This window comes from Coregonus clupeaformis, chromosome 16 (genome assembly GCF_020615455.1).
Source record: "Coregonus clupeaformis isolate EN_2021a chromosome 16, ASM2061545v1, whole genome shotgun sequence".
In the NCBI taxonomy this organism is placed as follows: Eukaryota; Metazoa; Chordata; class Actinopteri; order Salmoniformes; family Salmonidae; genus Coregonus; species Coregonus clupeaformis.
In genome coordinates this window covers 13,198,963-13,225,291 of record NC_059207.1, presented here as the reverse complement: position 1 = coordinate 13,225,291, position 26,329 = coordinate 13,198,963, and the positions used below count along the sequence as shown (strand labels likewise).

Sequence of the window (26,329 nt, the reverse complement as noted above, 5' to 3'; positions counted from 1 at the left end):
AAATATTTTTTCTTGTTAAACAAACAACAAATAAGACAAAAAAACAGAAAACTTGAGCGTGCATAACTATTCACCCCCCCCCCCAAAGTCAATACTTTGTAGAGCCACCTTTTGCAGCAATTACAGCTGCAAGTCTCTTGGGGTATGTCTCTATAAGCTTGGCACATCTAGCCACTGGGATTTTTCAAGGCAAAACTGCTCCAGCTCCTTCAAGTTGGATGGGTTCCACTGGTGTACAGCAATCTTTAAGTCATACCACTGATTCTCAATTGGATTGAGGTCTGGGCTTTGACTAGGCCAATCAAAGACATTTAAATTTCCCCTTAAACCACTTGAGTGTTGCTTTAGCAGTATGCTTAGGGTCATTGTCCTGCTGGAAGGTGAACCTCTGTCCCCGAAACAGGTTTCCCTCAAGAATGTCCCTGTATTTAGCGCCATCCATCATTCCTTCAATTCTGACCAGTTTCCCAGTCCCTGCCGATGAAAAACATCCCCACAGCATGATGCTGCCACCACCATGCTTCACTGTGGGGATGGTGTTCTCGGGTGATGAGAGGTGTTGGGTTTGTTTCAGACATAGCGTTTCCCTTGATGGCCAAAAAGTACCTTTTTTGCCCTCCTTGCCTGGTCCGTGAGTTTTGGTGGGCGGCCCTCTCTTGGTAGGTTTGTTGTGGTGCCATATTCTTTCCATTTTTAAATAATTGATTTGATGGTGCTCCGTGAGATGTTCAAAGTTTCGGATATTTTTTTATAACCCAACCCTGATCTGTACTTCTCCACAACTTTGTCCCTGACCTGTTTGGAGAGCTCCTTGGTCTTCATGGTGCCGCTTGCTTGGTGGTGCCCCTAGCTTAGTGGTGTTGCAGACTCTGGGGCCTTTCAGAACAGGTGTATATATACACCTGTTCTGGTCCACTGTAGCTCAGCTGGTAGAGCACGGCGCTTGTAACGCCAAGGTAGTGGGTTCGATCCCCGGGACCACCCATACACAAAAAAAAATGTATGCACGCATGACTGTATGTCGCTTTGGATAAAAGCGTCTGCTAAATGGCATATTATTATATTATTATTATATACTGAGATCATGTGACAGATCATGTGACACTTAGATCACACACAGGTGGACTTTATTTAACTAATTATGTGACTTCTGAAGGTAATTGGTTGCACCAGATCTTATTTAGGGGCTTCATAACAAAGGGGGTGAATACATATGCACGCACCACTTTTCCGTTATATATTTTTTAGAATTATTTGAAAATGTTATTTTTTTTCATTTCTCTTCACCAATTTTGACTATTTTGTGTATGTCCATTACATGAAATCCAAATAAAAATGAATTTAAATTACAGGTTGTAATGCAACATATAATAGGAAAAACGCCATGGGGGATGAATACTTTTGCAAGGCACTGTATCTACTATAGTTGGAATGTTGATGTTGTGTTGTCAATTGAGCTTCCGAGATGTGATCTCACATAAAGCACTGAATTAAGGAGCTTTAGAAGATATTTAGGAGCCTTCTCTTCTCATTGTCTAAGTAATAAAACAGCATATGTGCTTGTAGCAGCTATCAGGTAAAAACAGGTGGCTGCTTTAGTGATTAGTTGGCTTGTTTACACAGTGGCAGGGAGTAGCCATACCAGCCTGTAGCTTCCTGATCCCTTCTTTTATTTTATTCATTTTATTTAACCTTTATTTAATTAGGCAAGTCAGTTAAGAACAAATTCTTATTTACAATGACGCCTACCAAAAGGCAAAAGGCCTCCTGCGGGGACGGGGGCTGGGATAAAAAATACAGAACAAAACACACATCACGACAAGAGAGACACCACAACACTACATAAAGAGAGACACCACAACACTACATAAAGAGAGACACCACAACACTACATAAAGAGAGACACCACAACACTACATAAAGAGAGACACCACAACACTACATAAAGAGAGATCTAAGACAACAACATAGCATGGCAGCAACACATGACAACACAGCATGGTAGCAACACAACATGGCAGCAGCACAACATGGTAGCAGCACAAAACATGGTACAAGCATTATTGGGCACAGACAACAGCACAAAGGGTAAGAAGGTAGAGACAACAATACATCACGCGAAGCAGCCACAACTGTCAGTAAGAGTGTCCATGATTGAGTCTTTGAATGAAGAGATGGAGATAAAACCTTCTAGTCCTAGTCAGGGAGAGAGGCATGGTTCAACTTCACCAGTACAGGATCTGACATTTGATATTAGCTGGCCACAGGGTTTCCAAAGCACCACAATACATTGTTTGAATAAACAAAAGACAGCAGAATCCTATTGACTCAACCAAATCTAAAGCAACCGTTCCTCAGTTTCTGTTTTATTTCAGAAGTCAAGTGTGCTGTATGGCTATTGGCTCTTCATCTGTCTTCCTATGAGATGAATGGCCCTGTGTGGCACGGTGTGGTTTATCTGCACACTTGGGACTTGGGGCATTTCTTGTTTTTTTAATATATATTTTTCCAATAGTCATATTTGCTCAACACCAAGACCAATTAGAATTTCATCTGATTCGTTTTAGTATCTCTTGGTACCACTTTTGGCCAAATCAGTTCAGTCTGTTCTTTTTATGGTAATTGTATGGGGTGTTTGACTAAGCAATTTGGAATCTGAAATTATATAGCCTGAAGTCTCTTAATTTTGAGAATAGTTATTTTAGGCTGACCTCTTTCCCAGCCCATTGAATTATCCAAAGTGCCAGTGTGAGATCACAGGGTTAAAAAAGCAGATATTATGTGTAGTCAGTCCACGTGAATCTCTGCATTTCCATTCCCCTTCGTCCTCCAGTGGCTCTGACACAAAAGTTCCATGGCAGCAAAGTTCCAAGGCTACAATGTACGGGGCGACAATTGAAGATGTACGTTAAGCAACCTTGAAACCTTTTCCCTCTTTATGTCTCTCGCCTCTTATTTTTCTGCATTTTCTCCCTCCACTCAGAAAAAATCAGGCGTTTGAAAAGATGCAGATTATAGAAAGAAATACATTTCAACTTTCATATTGAAATGAGGGAGCTGCAGCTCGCGGCCAATGTCAGATTGAGTCCTGAGCTGATTATTTCACATAAGAGGGCCCTCCTCTTTCTGCACACAGGGCTGGGGCGCCGGATAGCAAGGCGACCACAAAGGCTACAATTGATCAACTCTGGCTTCATACATTTGGATCTATCGCTCCCCTCAACTGTTAGCATTCCATTTGAGCTGTAGGGAAGTTGAAAGGGGGTATTTTTCTGCTTTATTTCGCCAATATCTCTCTCCCCCAACCACCCTCCCTCCCTCCCTCCATTCCTGCCCTCCCCCTTCTCTTTTATTCCTACACCTTCTTTTTTTTCTTCATCCCTGGTTAAGTGCACAACAAATTTAGTTTTGAGGCTGAACAAATGTGTCTTTACCATTCCCTCTCTTAGGAATTGAAGTGACCTGACGCTCTCATTACCTCTTTTCTTTGCTTAAATTGTAAAATATTAAGGTCAGGTCAGAGGAGGCCTTTTTTACGGCTCAGAGGTAGAAAAAAAGATTAATAAATGTGCCAAGGCCTCATTTTAATTGATCCTGAAGCATATGTTGCAAGTATGTGCAATCCGTCCCAGATGTTCAGTTCTGGCAGTGTGGGCTGCTCTTCCTTGTGCACCACAAGGCAGCTAGCTATTAGCTGGATAACCTTTGCTCCCGGGGCTAAATTGGGTATTACATGGCAAAAAAATGGAGCACCTGTTTTTCATTGGGGATAGGACCCCTTGCGGGCTTTGCCTAGGCCGCCACATGTGTATTCACTTAACAGATTGTTGGGCAATCGTGAAAAGTGTTTTTCTTCTGAGCCAACGCTGATAATAGTCACTTACTCTCATAAGTCCAAAGTCCAGGCTAATTGATGTGGACGGCTCAGTTGTTAAACCCAAGAGGCCCCTGAAGGGGAAAAGGAAGAATGGAGCTCAACTCTGTTTCTCTCCTCCTCCTCATTCTCGTCCTCATCTTCCTCCTCCTCCTCCTCCTCGTCCTCCTCCTCCTCCACCTCCCTCCCTCCCCGTTCGCCTGCCTCCCAGCCTCTCTCCCTCCCTCCCTCCCTCCCTCCCTCCCTCCCTCCCTGCCTCCATATCTCTTTGGGCCCCTGCCTGTTGCCTGTTGCCTGTTGCCTGTCTGTCACCTTCCAGACAGGCCCATGCTACAGGGGATCCAGGGGGCGATGACGCCGCCACCGCACTCCCAGTCTGCTCACTCATCTGAGAGAGAGAGAGAGAGAGAGAGAGACAGAGACAGAGAGAGAGAGATAATACATACCTGTATGATTAACAGACAGACATCATTCTTCAGACAGACACACACACACACAGATACACGTACCGCTTGCAATATTTGATGACAGAGTATAGGTAGATCTGAAGCTGACATACTCTACAGGTGTAGGTATGTGACAGACTCAACAGTATTATCTGTAGGGGCTGAATTAAGTCTATGTTGCAGCCTTGTCTTATACGGCCTGCTGTCCAGAGCTGGAGTAAAGTAATCACCTCCAGGGTCTGTGTGTTTCTGTGTCTTCGTTTTGTGTGTGTGTGGTGTATGTGTGGTGTGTGTGCTGTGTGTGATAGCCCTGTATCCCAGAGGGTGTTTGGGGGGGACGGGGCGAGAGCGAGCTGAAGGAGCTCTGAGATTACACTCACTACGCATGGCTGGTCACTGGAGCCGCGCTCCCCTCGCCTTAGTACCACCGCTAGCCAGATAGGATACACATTGCAATCATGTCCCGCTCACAGGCTTACCACGCTCACACACCTCTACTACAGATGTCAGCCTTCTCCCTCTCTCTTCATCTCTCTCTCTCTCCCCCCGCTTCCCTCTCTCTCTCTTCCTCTCCTTCCCTCTGTCTCTCTTTCCTTTCCCTATTCTCTTCCCTCTCTTTCTGTCTTCCTCCCTGTGTGTCTCTTCCCTCTCTTTCTCTGTCTTCCTCCCTGTGTGTCTCTTCCCTGTCTTTCTCTGTCTTCCTCCCTGTGTGTCTCTTCCCTCTTTCTCTGTCTTCCTCCATGTGTGTCTCTTCCCTGTCTTTCTCTGTCTTCCTCCCTGTGTGTCTCTTCCCCTCTCTTTCTCTGTCTTCCTCCCGGTGTCTCTTTCCCTCTCTTTCTCTGTCTTCCTCCCTGTGTGTCTCTTCCCTCTCTTTCTCTGTCTTCCTCCCTGTGTGTCTCTTCCCTGTCTTTCTCTGTCTTCCACCCTGAGTGTCTCTTCCATGTCTTTTTCTGTCTTCCTCCCTGTGTGTCTCTTCCCTCTCTTTCTGTCTTCCTCCCTGTGTGTCTCTTCCCTCTCTTTCTGTCTTCCTCCCTGTGTGTCTCTTCCCTGTCTTTCTCTGTCTTCCTCCCTGTGTGTCTCTTCCCTCTCTTTCTCTGTCTTCCTCCCTGTGTGTCTCTTCCCTGTCTTTCTCTGTCTTCCTCCCTGTGTGTCTCTTCCCTCTCTTTCTCTGTCTTCCTCCCTATGTGTCTCTTCCCTCTCTTTCTCTGTCTTCCTACCTGTGTGTCTCTTCCCTGTCTTTCTCTGTCTTCCTCCCTGTGTGTTTCTTCCCTCTCTTTCTGTCTTCCTCCCTGTGTGTCTCTTCCCTGTCTTTCTCTGTCTTCCTCCCTGTGTGTCTCTTCCCTGTCTTTCTCTGTCTTCCTCCCTGTGTGTCTCTTCCCTGTCTTTCTCTGTCTTCCTCCCTGTGTGTCTCTTCCCTGTCTTTCTCTGTCTTCCTCCCTGTGTGTCTCTTCCCTCTCTTTCTGTCTTCCTCCCTGTGTGTCTCTTCCCTCTCTTTCTCTGTCTTCCTCCCTGTGTGTCTCTTTCCCTGTCTTCCTCTGTCTTCCTCCCTGTGTGTCTCTCTGTGTGATGCTGTGTGTACTGTCTCTGTGCTTATAGTAGTTGAATGTGTATGGTACACACAGGCCTGTACGTACACTTCAGGCTTGGTTTAGAAACATACCAGGACAGAACTTTGACTGCTGTAGGTCACATGTTACAGTGAGGTGCCCTGAGTGGTAGCGTCTCTAGAGAGTATAGGAAAGCATTGTTTATTGTTTTTTTCTTGTTATGTTGATTCATTAACATTTGACACATTCTTCGTTAGGCTAAAACTAAATGTATTATTGGGTGTATGTACAGTATAGAATTTCCGATTGTTAAACACGTGTCTATCCCCTTTCCCCAATATGCTTCCTAGGCATTACTGTATAGACAGACGCATAATGTGAATAACACAGATATTTCTCTACTATTCAATCTAACATTCATGGGGATTCAGTTGTGATGAATATGCTAAGTTCAAGTAAGGATCTCTTGAAAGATGAAAAGCTGACTCTCTCTCTAGTCATCTCTTTATATTTTAATCCTTCTCCTCCGTAGTGCTGAGGCAGGCTCTTTACCATCCCTCTCCCAGAAGGCGAATGACACGCAGGCACACACACACACACACACACACACACACACACACACACACACACACACACACACACACACACACACACACACACACACACAGGGAACACACACATAGGGAACATACACAGACGGGGAACACAAACACACACAGGGAACACACACACACACACACAGACAGGGAACACACACAGACAGGGAACACACTGGCACATTGTTCAGCATAATTCACGTAAAACCACTATTTGTCTTATTCATTTCTTGTGTTTTGTTAAAAAAAAATTGGGGGGATTTTTGTGGGTTCCGCCTGACAATCAATCAGAGAGAGAGAAAAAAATCTAGTGATATGACTGCTATGCTGTTTAGGCGAGAATAGGAAGATGCTATCTGCTAATAAAATAAGTTGCTAATCTCTTTGCCATTACCATGTGGAGGGAGTCAGTAATGGAGGATCTAATGAGGGTGCTAGGCAGCTGTGGCAGCCTGATAGCAGCTCTGTGTTTATCGATGGCCTGGCAGGTGCCTCAGTATTAACCGCTGCTGTATCGCTACGTCAACTCCCGGGGCGCCATAGCAACACACTCCCATTCCCTTGACCCCTGGGCCTAACAGCAGAACCTTAATAGGCTTCACCCCATTTCACAGCCACCGTTACCCCTCTCTCTCGCTCTTCTTCTCCATCTATCTCTCTTTTTCTCTCTCTCTGTACCCTCGTTGTTTCTGTGTCTGTCTTTCTCTTACGTACCCTCTCACATTCTATCCTTCCCTTCCATTTCCGTCTCTTTCTTTATCTATTTTTCTCCCATTCTATCTCTCTCCCTGTCTCCCTGACATTAGAGAGGAAAACACAGGTAACCTCTCAGCAGTGTGTAATTCTGCAAGATCTGATTGTAGTTCGGGCAGCATTGTGACAGTGTGGATCTGGGCGTGGAGGGAGCCGGTGCTTATCTGCAGATAGCACATGGAGAGCAGGAGCCGCCAGAGCCCCAGCACCACGCTGCGCCACGCCGATCCGCCGATAGCTGCATGCTCCGATGTAATTGGACTAAAGAGTACGCGGGGGGATTATTTTTAATACTCTAAAAAGTGTGACTGAAAAGTTGCTCTGGGGCTATTGGGCTTGTGATTCGCCATGCGTGTCCTCAGGTAACAAGTTTGGGTTTTTTTCCAGTGGAGAATGGGGAGGAAAAAAAAGTTTGAGCTGTTTGGAGTTCTTTTCTTCTCCCTGCCTCTGAAGGATGAAAAGCTTCACGCTGTAAAATACGCTTTTGACTTTTTACCCTATTTTTTCCTCCTTCTTTTTTCACCCTCCTTTTTTCCCGGGGATGCTCCTAGGAACTGCATGTTAATCATGTTTGGCTAATAGAGAGGGAAAGAAAAAAACTAAAAGGAGGGGAGAGAAGTGTGGAGGGTATTGTCTTGTTCAGCAAAGTGTGCCACATTGTTTGGCATTTTTTCTAACACATCAGGTAGATTATTTTCCCCTCTCTCTCCTATTCCCCCAGATGTCAGCTGCTCAGTCTTGTTTTAACCTTTCCTTTGTGTCCCTGGTTTAAAAAACTCTTAATCTATTCTGACCCACAAGGTGCCTAGACCTGGCCCTTCGGAGGACGGGCGACTGCCTGAAAGCCATATCCTCGAGGATATGTTGGCTTCCTGGCACATTGAGTGGATACGGGTGATGTTGGTAAGTGTGGCCACGCCCCTGGCCTTGCCGGTGTCCCTGTCTGGCTTCTATGGCTCATCGTCCGTCTGTCCAGCCGCTCCACATGCAGGCTCTCTGTGTCCTGCCTGTCCCTGTCTTCGTCTCACTAGCACACTCGCTCCGTAAAACACACACGCACGGTCGTTATCCCCCGCCCCGCCCCAACCCAGTCACCTTCGGGATGGGGGAGGGGGTTGGTGGTCCAGCATGTAAAGGTGCCCCCCTTATATGACTGCAGGATGGTAGGATCCCTCCCAGTAAGGAAAGAGAGACTGAAAGAGACAGTGACACTGGTACAACCATAGCATGTACTGCATCCTCTGTGACAGGGGAGTTAGCCATTTGAACCACAGAATGGGCTTGATCATCATGCATCAATCATTGTCTCATGTAAGTCCCATGGACCCTTTCTGTTCTCCATATGACAAATCTCCACTGTGTTAAAGTGGAACTGACAGCATTTTAGCAACATGAAATCTTATTCAAATCTGTTCATATACACACCCAGGAAAAATATTACACTTTTTAAAACATTTTCTGGCAAGCAAGCACTTAGATATGGTCATTTTCACGTTTTCATGAATTCTTAGAATTTACACTACCGTTCAAAGTTTGGGGTCACTTAGAAATGTCCTTGTTTTCGAAAGAAAAGCTATTTTTTTGTCCATTAAAATAACATCAAATTGATCAGAAATACAGTGTAGACATTGTTAATGTTATAAATGGCTATTGTTGCTGGAAACGGCTTATTTCTAATGGAATATCTACATAGGCGTACAGAGGCCCATTATCAGCAACCATCAGTCCTGTGTTCCAATGGCACGTTGTGTTTGCTAATCCAAGTTTATCATTTTAAAAGGCTAATTGATCATTAGAAAACCTTTTTGCAATTATGTTAGCACAGCTGAAAACTGTTGTGCTGATTAAAGAAGCAATACAACTGGCCTTCTTGAGACTAGTTGAGTATCTGGAGCATCAGCAATTGTGGGTTCGATTACAGGCTCAAAATGGCCAGAAACAAATAACTTTCTTATGAAACTCGTCAGTCTATTCTTGTTCTGAGAAATGAAGGCTATTCTATGCGAGAAATTGCCAAGAAACTGAAGATCTATTACAACACTGTGTACTACTCCCTTCACAGAACAGCGCAAACTGGCTCTAACCAGAATAGAAAGAGGAGTGGGAAGCCCCTGTGCACAACTGAGCAAGAGGACAAATAAAGAAGAAAAAGCCATATCTCAGACTGCCCATCTTAATCTTTTCTTTTTATTGGCCAGTCTGAGATATGGCTTTTTCTTTGCAACTCTGCCTAGAAGTTCAGCATCCCGGAGTCGCCTCTTCACTGTTGACGTTGAGACTGGTGTTTTGCCGGTACTATTTAATGAAGCTGCCAGTTGAGGACCTGTGAGGTGTCTGTTTCTCAAACTAGACACTCTAATGTATTTGTCCTCTTGCTCAGTTGTGCACCGGGGCCTCCCACTCCTCTTTCTATTCTGGTTAGAGCCAGTTTGCACTGTTCTGTGAAGGGAGTAGTACTCATCGTTGTACGAGATCTTCAGTTTCTTGGCAATTTCTCGCATGGAATAGCCTTCTCAGAACAAGAATAGACTGACGAGTTTCAGCTGTGCTAACATAATTGCAAAAGGGGTTTCTAATGATCAATTAGCCTTTTGAAATGATAAACTTGGATTAGCAAACACAACGTGCTATTGGAACACAGGACTGATGGTTGCTGATAATGGGCCTCTGTACGCCAAACTTTTGAACGGTAGTGTAGGTATACTAAGGGAATTACGTATACTAAGGCATTTGTGAAGATTCTATAGCAATATTGAGTGGGAAAGTGTGCATTTGGACAATGAATAGACATTACAGTAAATCAAACCAAGACCGGAGTCTATGCAGACCGGTGCACCATAGCCAACCAGAGCTACAGTAGGCCTTTATGCAAACAAGCCATTTGCCACGCGGGCTTGCCATCATTCCCTTTGAACTGGACTGTGTGTTTACAGGCAGTTGCAACAGCGCGACTTTAGATCATTAGAACACATTCGCCAAAAGCCACAAAATACACCTGAATGGATTTCTGCAAATATGTCAATACCACGGGAGTCCTCTTACATTTGGGAACTTTACAGTCCTATTGATCGAACAACCATGAAAAGGTAGGCTCTCTCTCCCTCAGTTACGCACATCAACAACAACAACAAGATCAACAACTAATGTTAGCCAGAGCAAGATGAGCTAAAATCTAACCAAGGAATATTAGATAAACCCTCTAAACCTTTTCAGCTATTTGGCCGTCAAAATTGCAATGATAAACGATGGGGAATTTGTGCCTACTTGTCCTTCTGCAGCTTGCCTGCAACCAAGCACCCAAGCTAACTGCCTGAAGTTGGCTAGCTTGTTAGCTAGCTATTTCCAGACAGAAATGAGAGAACACCTCACTCTAACCATTTTACTCACCCTAGCAGAGCTGGTTAGCTAGGCTGTTTAGCTACATGTTATCTATAACTTTTTTTGCCTACGTTTACTGACACCGGTCATATTCAGCCGGTGTTGCGCTTTCGTAAACTAATCAGTTATTCTACGCTCTGGCACGCTCTGACGAGAGTGCTCTAAAATCCAAATAGATAGCCAGAGTGAATTTGCGAACGCAAGAGAAATGCTAACTGGATAACAGTCGTTCAAGTTCTTGCTAGTGAACCAAATGACACCTGCATCTCTAGCTGTGTATAGCCACCGAAAAACGATACGAGGGGAAAAAGTCAGTCACTCACCCACTCCTCCAATGACATGACATGACATCCTCCTAGCAGCTAGCTAGCTAGCTAACGTTAGGCTCTGTGTTTTTAGCTTGCTACATAAATAGTTATGCTAGCCTATTAGCCACGTTATGACTGACTTGTGATCATTGCCCTTGCTAGTTTGATTGTATTGACATTCCCAGCCTTAGTTACATTCGTCTGTTTTTGTCCAGAATATTGAGTCATTGAAACTGTAACGGACAAGGACTTACCGATGTCAAGCTCTTTACAAAAGCATAATATCTGATAAAGCAAGCTAAATGACACATTGTTTGCTTAGCTAGCTACATGGCAAATGGATAGACTACCCACATGTATCTACAATTACATGATGAATTTATGTTTACTGATCATGAAAAGCATGCAGTTACTTGCTGTATAACTCTGATGATAGCGCTAAATGTGAAATAATCGGAAATGTGTAGTTCTAAGTATGCTCTTGAAGAGGTAATGATATTAAAACCAAATATTTATAAAATGTATTTAACAATCCCTTGAAAACAGAATTTAGTTGTCAATGGTTTTAGCCCAGCTGGGGGTCTCCTTGCCCCCTAGCAGCCAAATTTGAACGCTCTGCACCGTATTTTGACATTTTATTGATAATCACTTATTAGAGCTCTGTCTGAGTACAATGTTGGCACTGGCAGACATTCTATCTGCCCTCTGATTGGCTGGTATCTGGAGCACATCACATGACAGCTGTTGCGCCTGTGTCTCAAAGTCAAACATGGGAAGAGGAAGTTGCTCCTTTTCTTTTAACAAGAGTCATAAATGTGTTATGAGCGTTGAGGATACATATTTTATGCCCCGTTTGAAGGCACAATCCCATCACTTTGTGGTGATGTGCCTTTTTTCTTAAACAAGGTTTTAAAATATGGAATTGTTCCAATTGTCCCGATCTCTTGTTTTATCTCCACACATGAATATGTAATGACATTGCAGGTGTTATGAAGACAGAATAAATTGGCCTTGATTTTGTAAAGCAAGTTGATGAATCAGAGCAAATGAACTCTGTCATATTACCTTGATATTGCACCACAGTGTGTATATATATATTTTTTTTGTTGTGTCAGTTTGTGATAGGGAAAATGTCTTCCACTGTTTGAAGGCCAGACATGTTCCCTACAGGAAGGAATGAAGAGGGTTGTTTTAATTGAAAACATAGAATAAACCTGTGGCTTGCCTCGATCAGGATTGATTAACACATATGGTCTTTGTGCTATTGGACATATTGCACATACAGTATAACGTATTTGACTGTACATCCCTAATACCTCCCTGAAGTGCCTGTTCCTTTAACCTAGGTTCTCAGAGAACAAAGGAGGGCTGAGAGTAGTGTAGTGTTGGGGATGTTGTGAATGTGACGGCCTTGTTTTTGGTAGATGGAGAGGGCAGCGGCTAAACCAGGCCAACAAAGGAGAAGAGTAATGGTGTCCCATTCATCACAAACTGCCACCGGGGAACCTGGAGAGGACAGGGAAAGGAGAGCAAGGGGATAGGGGGGCAGGGGTGAGGGCAGGCGGGGGAAACGTGGCAGGGTGAGGGGGTTGGATGGTGGAGAGGGGTGGAGGGGGGTCCAGGGCTGCTCTGCCGACCTTGAGTCTGTCTGATGGAGAGGCTGGATGGCTGAGGTGAGAGGCCCCAGTGGGAGATGGGAAAGGTGATCATGGCAGCACTACCCTGGCCCCATTAGACGAGCACACAGACATGTAAAGACACAAACACACATGCACGCACACACACACACACACACAAGGCCTTTTAGGATGGAGCCATGGGATGTAGAGGTCAACCTGAAAATAAACCTCCTCCACCTCAGTCGACATACTCCCCTTTATGTACTTATATGTATATTTATCCTCGGTCGTCACAGCGGCCCTCGCCTTGGGAACGGGCTGGGTGAAAAGCCTCATTTAGAATGAGAGAGCGTGGCATCTGCACGGTCCACCTTCAACTGCCACAGTTTACTGGAGTTTGACTTTGGCTCTGTCGAAGCAACCCCCTCCCCTGTTAGGGAACTGTGAGCTCCTGCATGCCTTCCAGGACTCTTTGTGTTTGCGAGCGAGCGCTGCTTGATGAGGGGGGAGAACGTGCGGTGCATCTCGGGCCCCGGTTAAACAGATATTTATGTGGTTATGAAAAGAGAGGGAGGGGAATGTTAGAGATATTCACCCAAGGATTACTTGTGAAATAAATAATGTATTAAAACTGCGGCTTCAAAACGAACCATCTGCCTCTTTCATGTTGTGCTGGCAAGGTGCCAGCAGCACAGATACATCTCTAGCTGGTCGGACGGAGCGGAGGTTAGTATTGTCTCCTAATAGGACAGACATGTCCTCTATGGGGGCCGCTGGTACAGTGTGGTCAGGGTCTGGCCATGAGGATAGATCACTGACCTTCAGGGGTTAAAGGTGACTGAATGGTTATCAGATATAGAACTAGCTTGTTGCCACAAGCCAACAGGTTTGATCCTGCAGTTTGCCCCTTCTGGTTGGTTTGAGAACTGCAGCTAGAATGGTCTGAAAGATACAGTACTGTACTACTGAATTTACCTGTTTGTCTCATAGGCATTGTAGGACAGTAGCGGTGTGTGGGTAAAGTCACTGGGGAAGCCAAGCCAGAAGAAAAGCCATATTACAACCTATGTGATGTGATAATTGCATTGTTTGCTCTATAACCTATATACCTTGATATATAGGCCTAAAGGCCGAGACAATAAGAAGATACAGTGGCAGAATAAATTCAACCACACCTTTGTTTCGTCACAAAGCCGGAGAGCAACATCTGTCCGGTGGAGTCCACAAAGTATATTGCATGTAACAAACAGTTACATGACCCACAGCATGGTCAAGAAGGTTAATGTTTCCGACATTTTAGTGTTTTTCCTATTTTGTTGCATTACAACCTGTAATTTAAATGGATTTTTATTTGGATTTCATGTAATGGATATACACAAAATAGTCCAAATTGGTGAAGTGAAAAAAATAAATAACTTGTTTAAAAAAATGCACAAAAATAAATACCGGAAAAGTGGTGCGTGCATATGTATTCACCCCCTTTGCTATGGAGCCCCTAAATACAATCTGGTGCAACCAATTACCTTCAGAAGTCACATAATTAGTTAAATAAAGTCCACCTGTGTGCAATCTAAGTATATATACACCTGTTCTGAAAGGCCCCAGAGTCTGCAACACCACTAAGCAAGGGGCACCACTAAGCAAGTGGCACCATGAAAACCAAGGAGCTCTCCAAACAGGTCAGGGACAAAGTTGTGGAGAAGTACAGATCAGGGTTGGGTTATAAAAAAATATCTGAAACTATGAACATCCCACGGAGCACCATTAAATCCATTATTAAAAAATTGAAAGAATATGGCACCACAACAAACATGCCAAGAGAGGGCTGCCCACCAAAACTCACGGACCAGGCAAGGAGGGCATTAATCAGAGAGGCAACAAAGAGACCAAAGATAACCCTGAAGGAGCTACAAAGCTCCACAGCGGAGATTGGAGTATCTGTCCATAGGACCACTTTAAGCCGTACACTCCACAGAGCTGGGCTTTACGGAAGTGTTTGGTGTTCGCCAAAAGGCATGTGGGAGACTCCCCAAACATATGGAAGAAGGTACTCTGGTCAGATGAGACTAAAATTTAGCTTTTTGGCCATCAAGGAAAATGCTATGTCTGGCGCAAACCCAACACCTCTCATCACCCTGAGAACACCATCCCCACAGTGAAGCATGGTGGTGGCAGCATCATGCTGTGGGGATGTTTTTCATCGGCAGGGACTGGGAAACTGGTCAGAATTGAAGGAATGATGGATGGCGCTAAATACAGGGAAATTCTTGAGGGAAACCTGTTTACAATGACCCTAAGCATACTGCTAAAGCAACACTTGAGTGGTTTAAGGGGAAACATTTAAATGTCTTGGAATGGCCTAGTCAAAGCCCAGACCTCAATCCAATTGAGAATCTGTGGTATGACTTAAAGATTGTTGTACACCAGCGGAACCCATCCAACTTGAAGGAGCTGGAGCAGTTTTGCCTTGAAGAATGGGTAGAAATCCCAAGCTTATAGAGACATACCCCAAGAGACTTGCAGCTGTAATTGCTGCAAAAGGTGGCTCTACAAAGTATTGACTTTGGGGTGGTGAAAAGTTATGCATGCTCAGGTTTTATGTTTTTTTGTCTTATTTCTTGTTTGTTTCACAATAAAAAGTATTTTGCATCTTCAAAGTGGTAGGCATGTTGTGTAAATCAAATGATACAAACCCCAAAGAAATCCATTTTATTTCCAGGTTGTAAGGCAACAAAATAGGAAAAATGCCAAGGGGGGTGAATACTTTCGCAAGCCACTGAATGATGTGGCTGTCCATGGTTCTGATTTGTGTGTGTTTGTGTGTCTGTGTGCGTATTTGACGTATTTCTCTGTGATAGGAGTGAAGCCAAATCCAAACTGGCTTCCCTTGACACTTTTTTTTGGTGCGTCAGGACCATTCACAGTTGAGCTCACTCAATGCTGATTGGCTATTATTTGATACTTTTTTAAATCAAGGTAAGGCAAATGCTCGCTGGCTTCCCTTTCATTCAATGCTACAGGCGGCAAAAATGTCATACTCTTTGTGACCAGACCGCATCAGATAGATAGCCTACACGTACAGAGACAGAGGGGCACTGTTTTGATCGCTCGGATGCTTTCCCCGGTAAGATACATTCAGCCTCTTGCAAATTGAAGCAAAATTAGGACAACCGAGAGAGACAAAAGATACATTATTTTATGTTTTTTTCTTTATAAATCTTTTGGGGAAGCCTGGCTTCCCTTGGCATCCATGAATACACGCCACTGCTGTAGGGTCTTGTTTTTCAGATTATTTTGATAAACTAGATGATTAAGATAGGCATAATTTTTAGGCATCCCACCCAGGTGATGCTGTTTTTGGAAACTGTCTTGGGGGTAATACTCATGTCCTGCAGATGAGCTGTACCTTTTTTTTTTTCATCTAGGGAGGAACTTTGGTGAACAGTGCCGGTGGCTTAGAACTGGATTCGTTCTCATTGTTAATATCAGTTTTATGAAATTCAGAAGGTTTGTTCTACTCTTTTGAAGTAAGAGCTGCCTTTTTTACCATGCACACTCCCATGTAGATCTGTAGTGCTTTACTCGTAAACCATTTAGTATTACGTGATGTTGGAAGTTATGCAGTGACTTAAAAAATAATCTAAATTAACAAATAGGAGAGGGTCAAACACATTGCTTAGTCTACTCCTGATTTGTTGTTGTGTCGGTGTTGTTCTGCCATTGCTAATTCCGAGTCGGGTTGGAAATGGTGTCACCCTGAAAGCGTTTCCCTGCTTGAATCTTTACTTTTTTTCGGAGGTGGAAGAGGGGGATTCTGGGATGTCTACTGTTACAAATTCAACAAGAACTGTTTCAAATGCCCTCTGGGAGCCTTATCCTAGCATCCTGTCACGTTTTATATGACATTAAAATGTTATTGTGCGCCACAAAAAAACAGGTGCAATTAAAGCACAGCAGCGAGCAGTCACCAGTGTTCCAGGCTCATCCTGACTTCTGTGGAATGCAGTCAATTATATTTGTTATATTTTTATGACGTGCCTGTTAGGGCAGAATAATGTAATGTGAGATTACACAGTCTGACATATTTTGTCACCATGCCATCTTTATAGATGTAGATGAGATTGTGTCCAATGGTGACCTCCCTCCTTCTCAAGGCCTAAGGTCAGTTAAGAACCAACTGTCTCTATAGAGTTCAAAATGTCTCATCCGGTAGCATACCCTACACTAATTCCTCTCATACAAAAATGGTAGCATTGATGAGAAATATAATGAGACATACCCTATGCGCATCTCTCATTTGAATATTTAAGCATATTTCAATTAATTTGCAGGAATCTCATTGTCCTCCGATTCACAAAGCAGTGTGCAGTCAACCTAACCTGGCTGTGGGTAGATAAGGCTCTCTCTAGTGTCACTGTAGGTAGTCTTTCCTTAACAAACTGTTAACAATCTCACAACATGCTGACAAGCGTGGCCTCCATGTTTCCCCACTGGTGTGCCCCCCATAGAGATACCTGCTCCAGAGAAAGGTTGGCTCAGCAGTAGGCTGACAGGTCAAGACACACACACAAACACACACATATGTAGGCATACGCACACAAACACATGCGCGTGCACACAAACATGTTCACACTCACACACATTCACGTATTGACATATACACTCACAGTAATAGTGCAAAGTGCAAATACAAATACAGTGCCTTCAAAAAGTATTCACACCCCTTGACTTTTTCCACATTTTGTTGTTACAAAATTATAATACCAACTACAGAAAATACTCTGTCAAAGTGGAAGAACAATTCTAAAACATTTCTAAAAAAAAAACTTGTTATCTTGATTAGATAAGTATTCAACACCCTGAGTCAATACATGTTAGAATCAGCTTTGGCAGTGATTACATCTGTGAGTCTTTCTGGGTAGCCTCCAAGAGCTTTCCAAACCTGGATTGTGCAACATTTGTCCATTATTCTTTTCAAAATTCTTCAAGCTCTGTCTAATTGGTTGTTGATCATTGCTAGACAACCATTTTCTGGTCTTGCCATAGATTTTCAAGCAGATTTAAGTCAAAACTGTAACTCGGCCACTCAGGAACATTCAATTTCTTCCTGGTAGGCAACTCCAGTGTAAATTTGGCCTTGTGTTTTAGGTTATTGTCCTGCTGAAAGGTGAATTCATCTCACAGTGTCTGGTAGAAAGCAGACTGAACCAGGTTTTCCTTTAGGAGTTTGCCTGTGCTTAGCTCCATTCAGTTTTTGTTTTTTTTATCCTGAAAAACTCCCCAGTCCTTAACGATTACAAGTATACCCATAACATGATGCAGCCACCACAGCTTGAAAATATGGTGACTGGTACTCAGTAATGTGTTGTATTGGATTTGCCCCAAACATAACACTTTGTATTAAGGACAAAAAGTGTATTGCTTTGCCACATGTTTTGCAGTATTACTTTAGTGCCTTGTTGAACACAGGATGCATGTTTTCAAATAATAATAACAGTTTTTCTTTTTTTTTTGTAAATATTTCAAAAAACATAATTCCACTTTGACATTATGGGGTATTGTGTGCAAGCCAGTGACATCAAACCTCAGTTTAATTCATTTAAAATGTGGGCTGTAACACAACAAAATATGGAAAAAGTCAAAGGGTGTTAATTATTTCTGAAGGCACTTTAAATAAACATAGATTTTTAAAAAATAAACACCCGCAGCAAAAGCAACCCTCTAAATCTTGCGGCTATAAAAGCCCAGCAAGTTGATAGACGTCAGAAAGGTCCTCCCTCACACAGAAACGCTGGGCTTTCATGTACAGCATTACCAGCGGGCCTCAATGCAATTTGTCTCAGATGTCAAATAGAGCGTTCCTTCATCTTGAACTCTATCAGATCCTGCTGATGAGTGGCTCTGTGCCTTGTGCTTTAGATTGGACTAAATTATCGGTTGGAGAGGGCATCACACACACACATACACACACACACAGGCTTCCAGGTGTCCTGATGTTTATCCAGCTGCCAACTTAACTGGGATATACCGAGCTGCTGCTCAAGCCTGTTCTGCAGGGGCTCCGTTTGATGACATCATCATATCTCTGTCCATGAGGAGAGGTTGGCAGCACTTTGATGATGTAATGATCCCTCGGAACGTACCTTATCTGGGTTAGAAGTTGCCCGTAGGCACATGTCTAGGATCAGCTCACTCTCCCTAAATCCTAACCTTAACCATTAAGGGGGAAAGTGCAAAACTGACCATAGATCAGCATGGAGGGGAATCATTATCCTATTTTACTACATTGGTACAGTTGTCTGTCACCCTCTAGGCGGCAACTCCTCTGAATATAGTCAATGTGTGTAAGTCACCACCACACATCCCCATGCAGGACTTACAGTTATAATAGCACAGGCGAGATCAACCGAACACAGAACAGAAGGGTGGCAGGTAGCCTAGTGGTTAAGAGCTTTTGGGCCAGTAACCGAAAGGTCGCTGGTTTGAATCCCCGAGCTGACTAGGTGGAAAATGTGTTGATGTGCCCTTGAGCAAGGCACTTAACCCTAATTGCTCCTGTATGTCACTCTGGATTAGAGTGTCTGCTAAAGGATTAAAATGTCAACAGAAGCCTCAAAGGCTTGCTTTTATATGTACTCCCTCTACACCACTGTAAGGACTATAGGGGGACGAAGGCTATTTGACAGACGTTGAAGCAGAACCATTCCAATAGCAGACAGAAAGACAGGCCCACTGTCCCTATAGTAAAAACCCAACTCCAGAGAGGGGCAACCAAAGGGAATGAGACACCATACACTCCTAACCTTATGGGTCTGTGTGCACACACACACACAGAGGTGGTGCAGAACCCCATACCACTGACTCCAAGTCAGTGACTAGGCTAATTCAAAGACAGTGGCGTTGGGGTGAGAGACTCAGGGGAGTTGATAGTCGTCTGCATTTTGTTTATGTGCAACAATTTTCAGTGACATAATTAGACTACACTTTGTAATAAATGCACCAACACAGACAGACACCACTCTCTCTCCACACACACTTTCATTATGAATACAGCTCTAATGATGGAAAACATGTTTAAAAGTTGTTTTCTTTTTTCAAGTCAGTAAAATGCACACACATTAGATGAGTAGAATGTACCTCTACACTCCCGACAGGATGGGTTACAAAGGCAAAGACCTTGAAGCAAACAAACAAGCCAAACTTTCACATACAGTTGAAGTGGGGCCCCGTGTAGCTCAGTTGGTAGAGCATGGCGCTTGCAACGCCAGGGTTGTGGGTTCGATTCCCACAGGGGGCCAGTATGAAAAATGTATGTATGCACTCACTAACTGTAACTCTGGATAAGAGCATCTGCTTAATGACTGTAAATGTAAGTCAGAAGTTTACATACACCTTAGCCAAATACATTTAAACTCAGTTTTTCACAATTCCTGACATTTAATCCTAGTTAAAATCCCCTGTTTTAGGTCAGTTAGGATCACCACTTTATTTTAAGAATGTGAAATGTCAGAATAATAGTAGAGAGAATGATTTATTTCAGCTTTTATTTCTTTCATCACATTCCCAGTGGGTCAGAAGTTTACTTACACTCAATTAATATTTGGTAGCATTGCCTTTAAATTGTTTAACTTGGGTCAAATGTTTCGGGTAGCCTTCCACAAGCACCAGTCCCTCCTGCAGCAAAGCACCCCCACAGCATGATGCTGCCACCCCCGTGCTTCACGTATGGGAGGGTGTTCTTCGGCTTGCAAGCGTTCCCCTTTTTCCTCCAAACATAACGATGGTCATTATGGCCAAACAGTTCTATTTTTGTTTCATCAGACCAGAGGACATATCTCCAAAAAGTACGATCTTTGTCCCCATGTGCAGTTGCAAACCGTACTCTGGCTTTTTTATGGTGGTTTTGGAGCAGTGGCTTCTTCCTTGCTGAGCGGCCTTTCAGGTTATGTCGATATAGGACTCGTTTTACTGTGGATATAGATACTTTTCTTAGGTCTTGGCTGATTTCTTTTGATTTTCCCATGATGTCAAGCAAAGAGGCACTGAGTTTAAAGGTAGGCCTTGAAATACATCCACAGGTACACCTCCAATTGACTCAAATGACGTCAATTAGCCTATCAGATGCTTCTAAAGCCATGACATCATTTTCTGGAATTTTCCAAGCTGTTTAAAGGCACAGTCAACTTCTGACCCACTGGAATTGTGAGACAATTAATTATAAGTGAAATAATCTGTCTGTAAACAATTGTTGGAAAAATTACTTGTGTCATGCACAAAGCAGATGTCCTAACCGACTTGCCAAAACTATAGTTTGTTAACAAGAAATTTGTGGAGTGGTTGAAAAACAAGTTTTATTGACTCCAACCTAAGTGTATGTAAACTTCCAACTTCAACTGTACCATATCGGTATGCAGCAAATTGTTTCATCGGGCTCTCTTTCCCCTTTTTCCCCATTTATGCAGGGCATGCCTGGATAAGTTTAATTTGATTAATATGGTACACACATAGTTGGTTTGGGTGTCATTTGGTTACCATTGGGTCTAGTATTGCATTCTTAAAAGTTTCCCTTTCTCTCCGTCTCCCTCTCCCTCTCCGTCTCCCTCTCCCTCTCCCTCTCCCTCTCCCTCTCCCTCTCCCTCTCCCTCTCCCTCTCCCTCTCCCTCTCCCTCTCCCTCTCCCTCTCCCTCTCCCTCTCCCTCTCCCAGTTAGGTGTAAATAGGCCTAGTATGTGAGACCAGGACCCAGCTTTAGGGATCTGCCTACACTTGCTTTTCACTGCTGAGCAGGCCATGGAAACCACAGGACAAGTGTGACTAGCCTATAACTGCTAAGTAGATGCTATGATGAAGGCGTAACTGCCTAAACGCATTAGCCTGCAGGCCGAAAATAAAAAGGTGAAATGAGGTGACGTCTTTTTGTAAAAAAAAAAGAAGAAACATTTTAGAGCACCGCCATTTCCCAATGTTCCTCAACTTGTCATTGTCATATATGGCAGAGCACCCAGATAGCACACCTGTTACCCACTCCACAACTGCTAAGTAGGGTTAGCAATGGTATAGCCTCATCAAGGCACATACTTGTACAACACCTATAATTAATAGGACATAGGCCACCAATTCTATTGACTCTTTGAACTTCAGCATGTGCGATATAGCTGATGCTATACGATTTTCTGGAGCTGTATCATTTACATACAAACATGAAAGCAGGTTTCAAAATGTGAAGGGTGCAAACACTGAACGTCAAAGTCAAATCCTTATCTGGGAAACCGACATGAGTCTGTTTTTTCTCCTTTTTTACACCCGCTTTTGAAGGCAAGCAACTTTTGACCTTGACAGTGATCTGTGATTGGTGCTGTCATCCCATACAGGGTACTGTATATCAACGCTCTCCTCAATGATGACATTATAGTGTATGACAAGGTCGTGATGCAAAAAATATATAAATGGAGGATTGGAAATGATGCAGACAATTATATTATAGAAGCCACAATCTAGCTGCAATATTAAAGCTGATCTACCCCCCAAACATTTTTTTTTGCAAATGATGTCAAGGTTACAAACAGAACAGGCAAAGAAAAGCAGGGTAAAGTTAGCATAATATAACAAAGGGCATTGTAAGGTAATTGTAAGTATTTTTACTGGGCCAAAGCAGATCCAGCTGTTTGTATCAAGATGATCTAAGGCCATGTGGTGTGCTGGTTGATTCCATCCCAGTCTAAGAGCAGGTTGCTTTAGTATGTGAGTGCTGGGGAGTGCAGCGGAGTGCTGGGGAGTGCAGCGGAGTGCAGCGGAGTGCTGGGGAGTGCTAGGGAGTGCTAGGGAGTGCTAGGGAGTGCTGGGGAGTGCTGGGGAGTGCTAGGGAGTGCTAGGGAGTGCTGGGGAGTGCAGCGGAGTGCTGGGGAGTGCTAGGGAGTGCTAGGGAGTGCTAGGGAGTGCTGGGGAGTGCAGCGGAGTGCTGGGGAGTGCTAGGGAGTGCTAGGGAGTGCTGGGGAGTGCTGGGGAGTGCTAGGGAGTGCTGGGGAGTGCTGGGGAGTGCTGGGGAGTGCTAGGTAGTGCTGGGGAGTGCTGGGGAGTGCTGGTGAGCAGGAAACAAGCCTCTCCCTGGCTCCGTGTTTTTGTTTTTCCTCTCAGCCCTACGTTTGAAGGCAGGAAATTGGAGTCAGCCCATGGTTCGAGGGGCATGTGGCAATGGTTTATACTCTGATGACCTCTATCCCTTCCTCTCCGCCACCACTCGCTCTTTCACACCGCTCCCCTGTCCCTCAAACACTCTCCCCGGAGCTCCGAGAACACTCCTCAGGCCCAGAACACTAAGCCCAACCCAACACAACACAACCCAACCCAACACAGTGAACCCTGGACATCGGGCTTTGTTGGAACCAGTAATACAAAACAGATTGAGAAGAAAGGAGGCTTGTAAAATATTTGTTAAAAAAAAAATAACCCAGTCTAATTATATCTACGTGTCTTGTGTGGTTTTTCAGTGAGGCCTTGTAGTTTCCCTGGCTGCATCGGGGTTCATTTATCAAGTACCTGATCCTGCAGGAAGGGCAGGAAGAGGAGTACAGAGGGTGCGATGGGGGTCTCTGGGGAGGGTTAGGGGCCTGGAGGTTATAAACCGTTTAGTGTCTTTTCCTGGTCCACATTCTCGTCAATGATGAATTAGCCCCTTGTTGTTTCTATGATGTGACTGTTCTCTTTCGATATTGAACGCCATGTGTACAGCATGTACCTGTAGAATTCTCACACACAGGTGGGCATCCATAACCGTCAAATCTGCCATGAAGTGGAAAGTGATTTTGAAGAGAAGTAGTTTTTGGGTAAACCTGGTTGACAATCAGCATTGAATTACATACTATAATACTATATAAATATTCGGTTCATTTTCACCGTAAAAGTGCGTCCCTGCTTTTCTAAGACCTTTCCCTTGCTTCTTCTCTCAGCTCCCTCAGCTATTGCACGGTTTGGGGAATCTAGTCTTTCCTGACCGTAGATGACTGTCCTTACAAACTACAGGTGGACTCCATGACAGGTCACAGGTTACTGTAGTGGTGTAATGCTTGATCAGTGCTATGCTCTTTTCCTATCTTTGTCTGTAGTAGAGACCGAGACAGAGAGCCCTGGTCTGCGACCCGTCTCCTCCAATCATGTCCACACCACCACCACCACCACAAATGTCTGTCTCTGTCCTAACTCACCCACTCTCAGTCAGTCAGTCAGTCAGTTACCACATCCTGTACCACTCCGTTCTATCAGTCAGTCACTCACCACATCCTGTCCCACTCAATTCTGTCAGTCAGTCAGTCACCACATCCTGTCCCACTCCGTTCTGTCAGTCAGTCAGTCACCACATCCTGTCCCACAGCAGCTCATTGACTGTTGCATGACTTCCTCTTTTGTACTTTGTGTCTAATAGTAGAGGCTTTTAGATTGGCCCGCCGTGTCACTCTCTGGTCTTATGTCCTGCTGATGTTCTCAACCATCAAAAGTTGAAAAGGAGGAGCTCGTCATGGTGCTGACGATGAAAATGATGTCACTTCTGGTGACATCATAGTGTGCTGCCAACAACAAAGCGTGCCTGTCTTGGCAGTAGAAAGATTGAAGGATCCATTTGGCATTCAGCTAAATTCACCCTAATCACATATTGCCATGTCACCGTGTGCTCGCTGTAAGAGGGCAAATATTACGATTTGTTCTGCTGACTTTCAAATCTCTATTAAAGCTTGGAGAGTAGTCAGTCAACTGAAGGAGGATATCTCGTGATTTGGCTCCCCTTTTCAAGTCTTTGACGCTCTTTAAATGTTTTCTTTGTTGAAAGATGCATGTGCCCAGCCCATGTCTCTCTCTCTCTCTCTCTGCTCTCTCTCTCTCTCTCTCTCTCTCTCTCTCTCTCTCTCTCTCTCTCTCTCTCTCTCTTTCTCCCCCTCTCTCTTTCTCCCCCTCTCTCTCTCTATCTTTCTCCCCTCTCTCTTTCTCCTCTCTCGCTATCTCTCTCCTCACTCTCTCTCTCGCTCTCTCTTTCTCCTCTCTCTCTTTCTCCCCCTCTCTCGCTCTCTCTCTCCTTCTCTTTTTCCTTTTCTATCTAACTGTCCTCCAGGACCCAGAGAGAAAGAGCTTCATCAACAAGCTGTATGCCATCCAAGATGTGTGCATCAGTGTGCAAAATGCGCTGGATGAAGTGGCCTCCTATGGCGAGAGGATAAAGAAGTGAGTCGTAAGCTTCCTCCTCGGCGCCTGGCCCGCCACTCCAATGCTTCCCGGTGCCAGCGCCCTCACCACCTGCCCGCCTGTCCCTGTCACATCTTGTTCAACCCCGTCGAGCTGGCTGGAAAACACACTCACACACCACGCACACACATACATACAGTGAGGGAAAAAAGTATTTGATCCCCTGCTGATTTTGAACGTTTGCCCACTGACAAAGAAAGGATCAGTCTATCATTTTAATGGTAGGTTTATTTGAACAGTGAGACAGAATAACAACAAAAAAATCCAGAAAAACACATGTCAAAAATGTTATGAATTTATTTGCATTTTAATGAGGGAAATAAGTATTTGACCCCTCTGCAAAACATGACTTAGTACTTGGTGGCAAAACCCTTGTTGGCAATCACAGAGGTCAGACGTTTCTTGTAGTTGGCCACCAGGTTTGCACACGTCTCAGGAGGGATTTTGTTCCACTCCTCTTTGCAGATCTTCTCCAAGTCATTAAGGTTTCGAGGCTGACGTTTGGCAACTCGAACCTTCAGCTCCCTCCACAGATTTTCTATGGGATTAAGGTCTGGAGACTGGCTAGGCCACTCCAGGACCTTAATGTGCTTCTTCTTGAGCCACTCCTTTGTTGCCTTGGCCGTGTGTTTTGGGTCATTGTCATGCTGGAATACCCATCCACGACCAATTTTCAATGCCCTGGCTGAGGGAAGGAGGTTCTCACCCAAGATTTGACGGTACATGGCCCCGTCCATCGTCCCTTTGATACGGTGAAGTTGTCCTGTCCCCTTAGCAGAAAAACACCCCCAAAGCATAATGTTTCCACCTCCATGTTTGACGGTGGGGATGGTGTTCTTGGGGTCATAGGCAGCATTCCTCCTCCTCCAAACATGGCGAGTTGAGTTGATGCCAAAGAGCTCGATTTTGGTCTCATCTGACCACAACACTTTCACCCAGTTCTCCTCTGAATCATTCAGATGTTCATTGGCAAACTTCAGACGGGCCTGTATATGTGCTTTCTTGAGCAGGGAGACCTTGCGGGCGCTGCAGGATTTCAGTCCTTCACGGCATAGTGTGTTACCAATTGTTTTCTTGGTGACTATGGTCCCAGCTGCCTTGATATCATTGACAAGATCCTCCCGTGTAGTTCTGGGCTGATTCCTCACCATTCTCATGATCATTGCAACTCCGCAAGGTGAGATCGTGCATGGAGCCCCAGGCCGAGGGAGATTGACAGTTATTTTGTGTTTCTTCCATTTGCGAATAATCGCACCAACTGTTGTCACCTTCTCACCAAGCTGCTTGGCGATGGTCTTGTAGCCCATTCCAGCCTTGTGTAGGTCTACAATCTTGTCCCTGACATGCTTGGAGAGCTCTTTGGTCTTGGCCATGGTGGAGAGTTTGGAATCTGATTGATTGATTGCTTCTGTGGACAGGTGTCATTTATACAGGTAACAAGCTGAGATTAGGAGCACTCCCTTTAAGAGTGTGCTCCTAATCTCAGCTCGTTACCTGTATAAAAGACACCTGGGAGCCAGAAATCTTTCTGATTGAGAAGGGGTCAAATACTTTTTTCCCTCATTAAAATGCAAATCA

At 44.3% G+C, this 26,329-nt stretch overlaps 1 protein-coding gene across 1 annotated transcript in view; it reads left to right on the top strand.

The window, feature by feature from the left end:
• LOC121584273 (multiple C2 and transmembrane domain-containing protein 1-like) overlaps positions 1–26,329 on the top strand; it is a 195,742-nt gene that overhangs the window by 156,356 nt on the left and 13,057 nt on the right. The window contains exon 17 of the mRNA XM_045225950.1: positions 24,621–24,730. Within this exon, the coding sequence (XP_045081885.1) occupies positions 24,621–24,730 (110 nt within the window). The remainder of the gene's footprint in view (positions 1–24,620; positions 24,731–26,329) is intronic.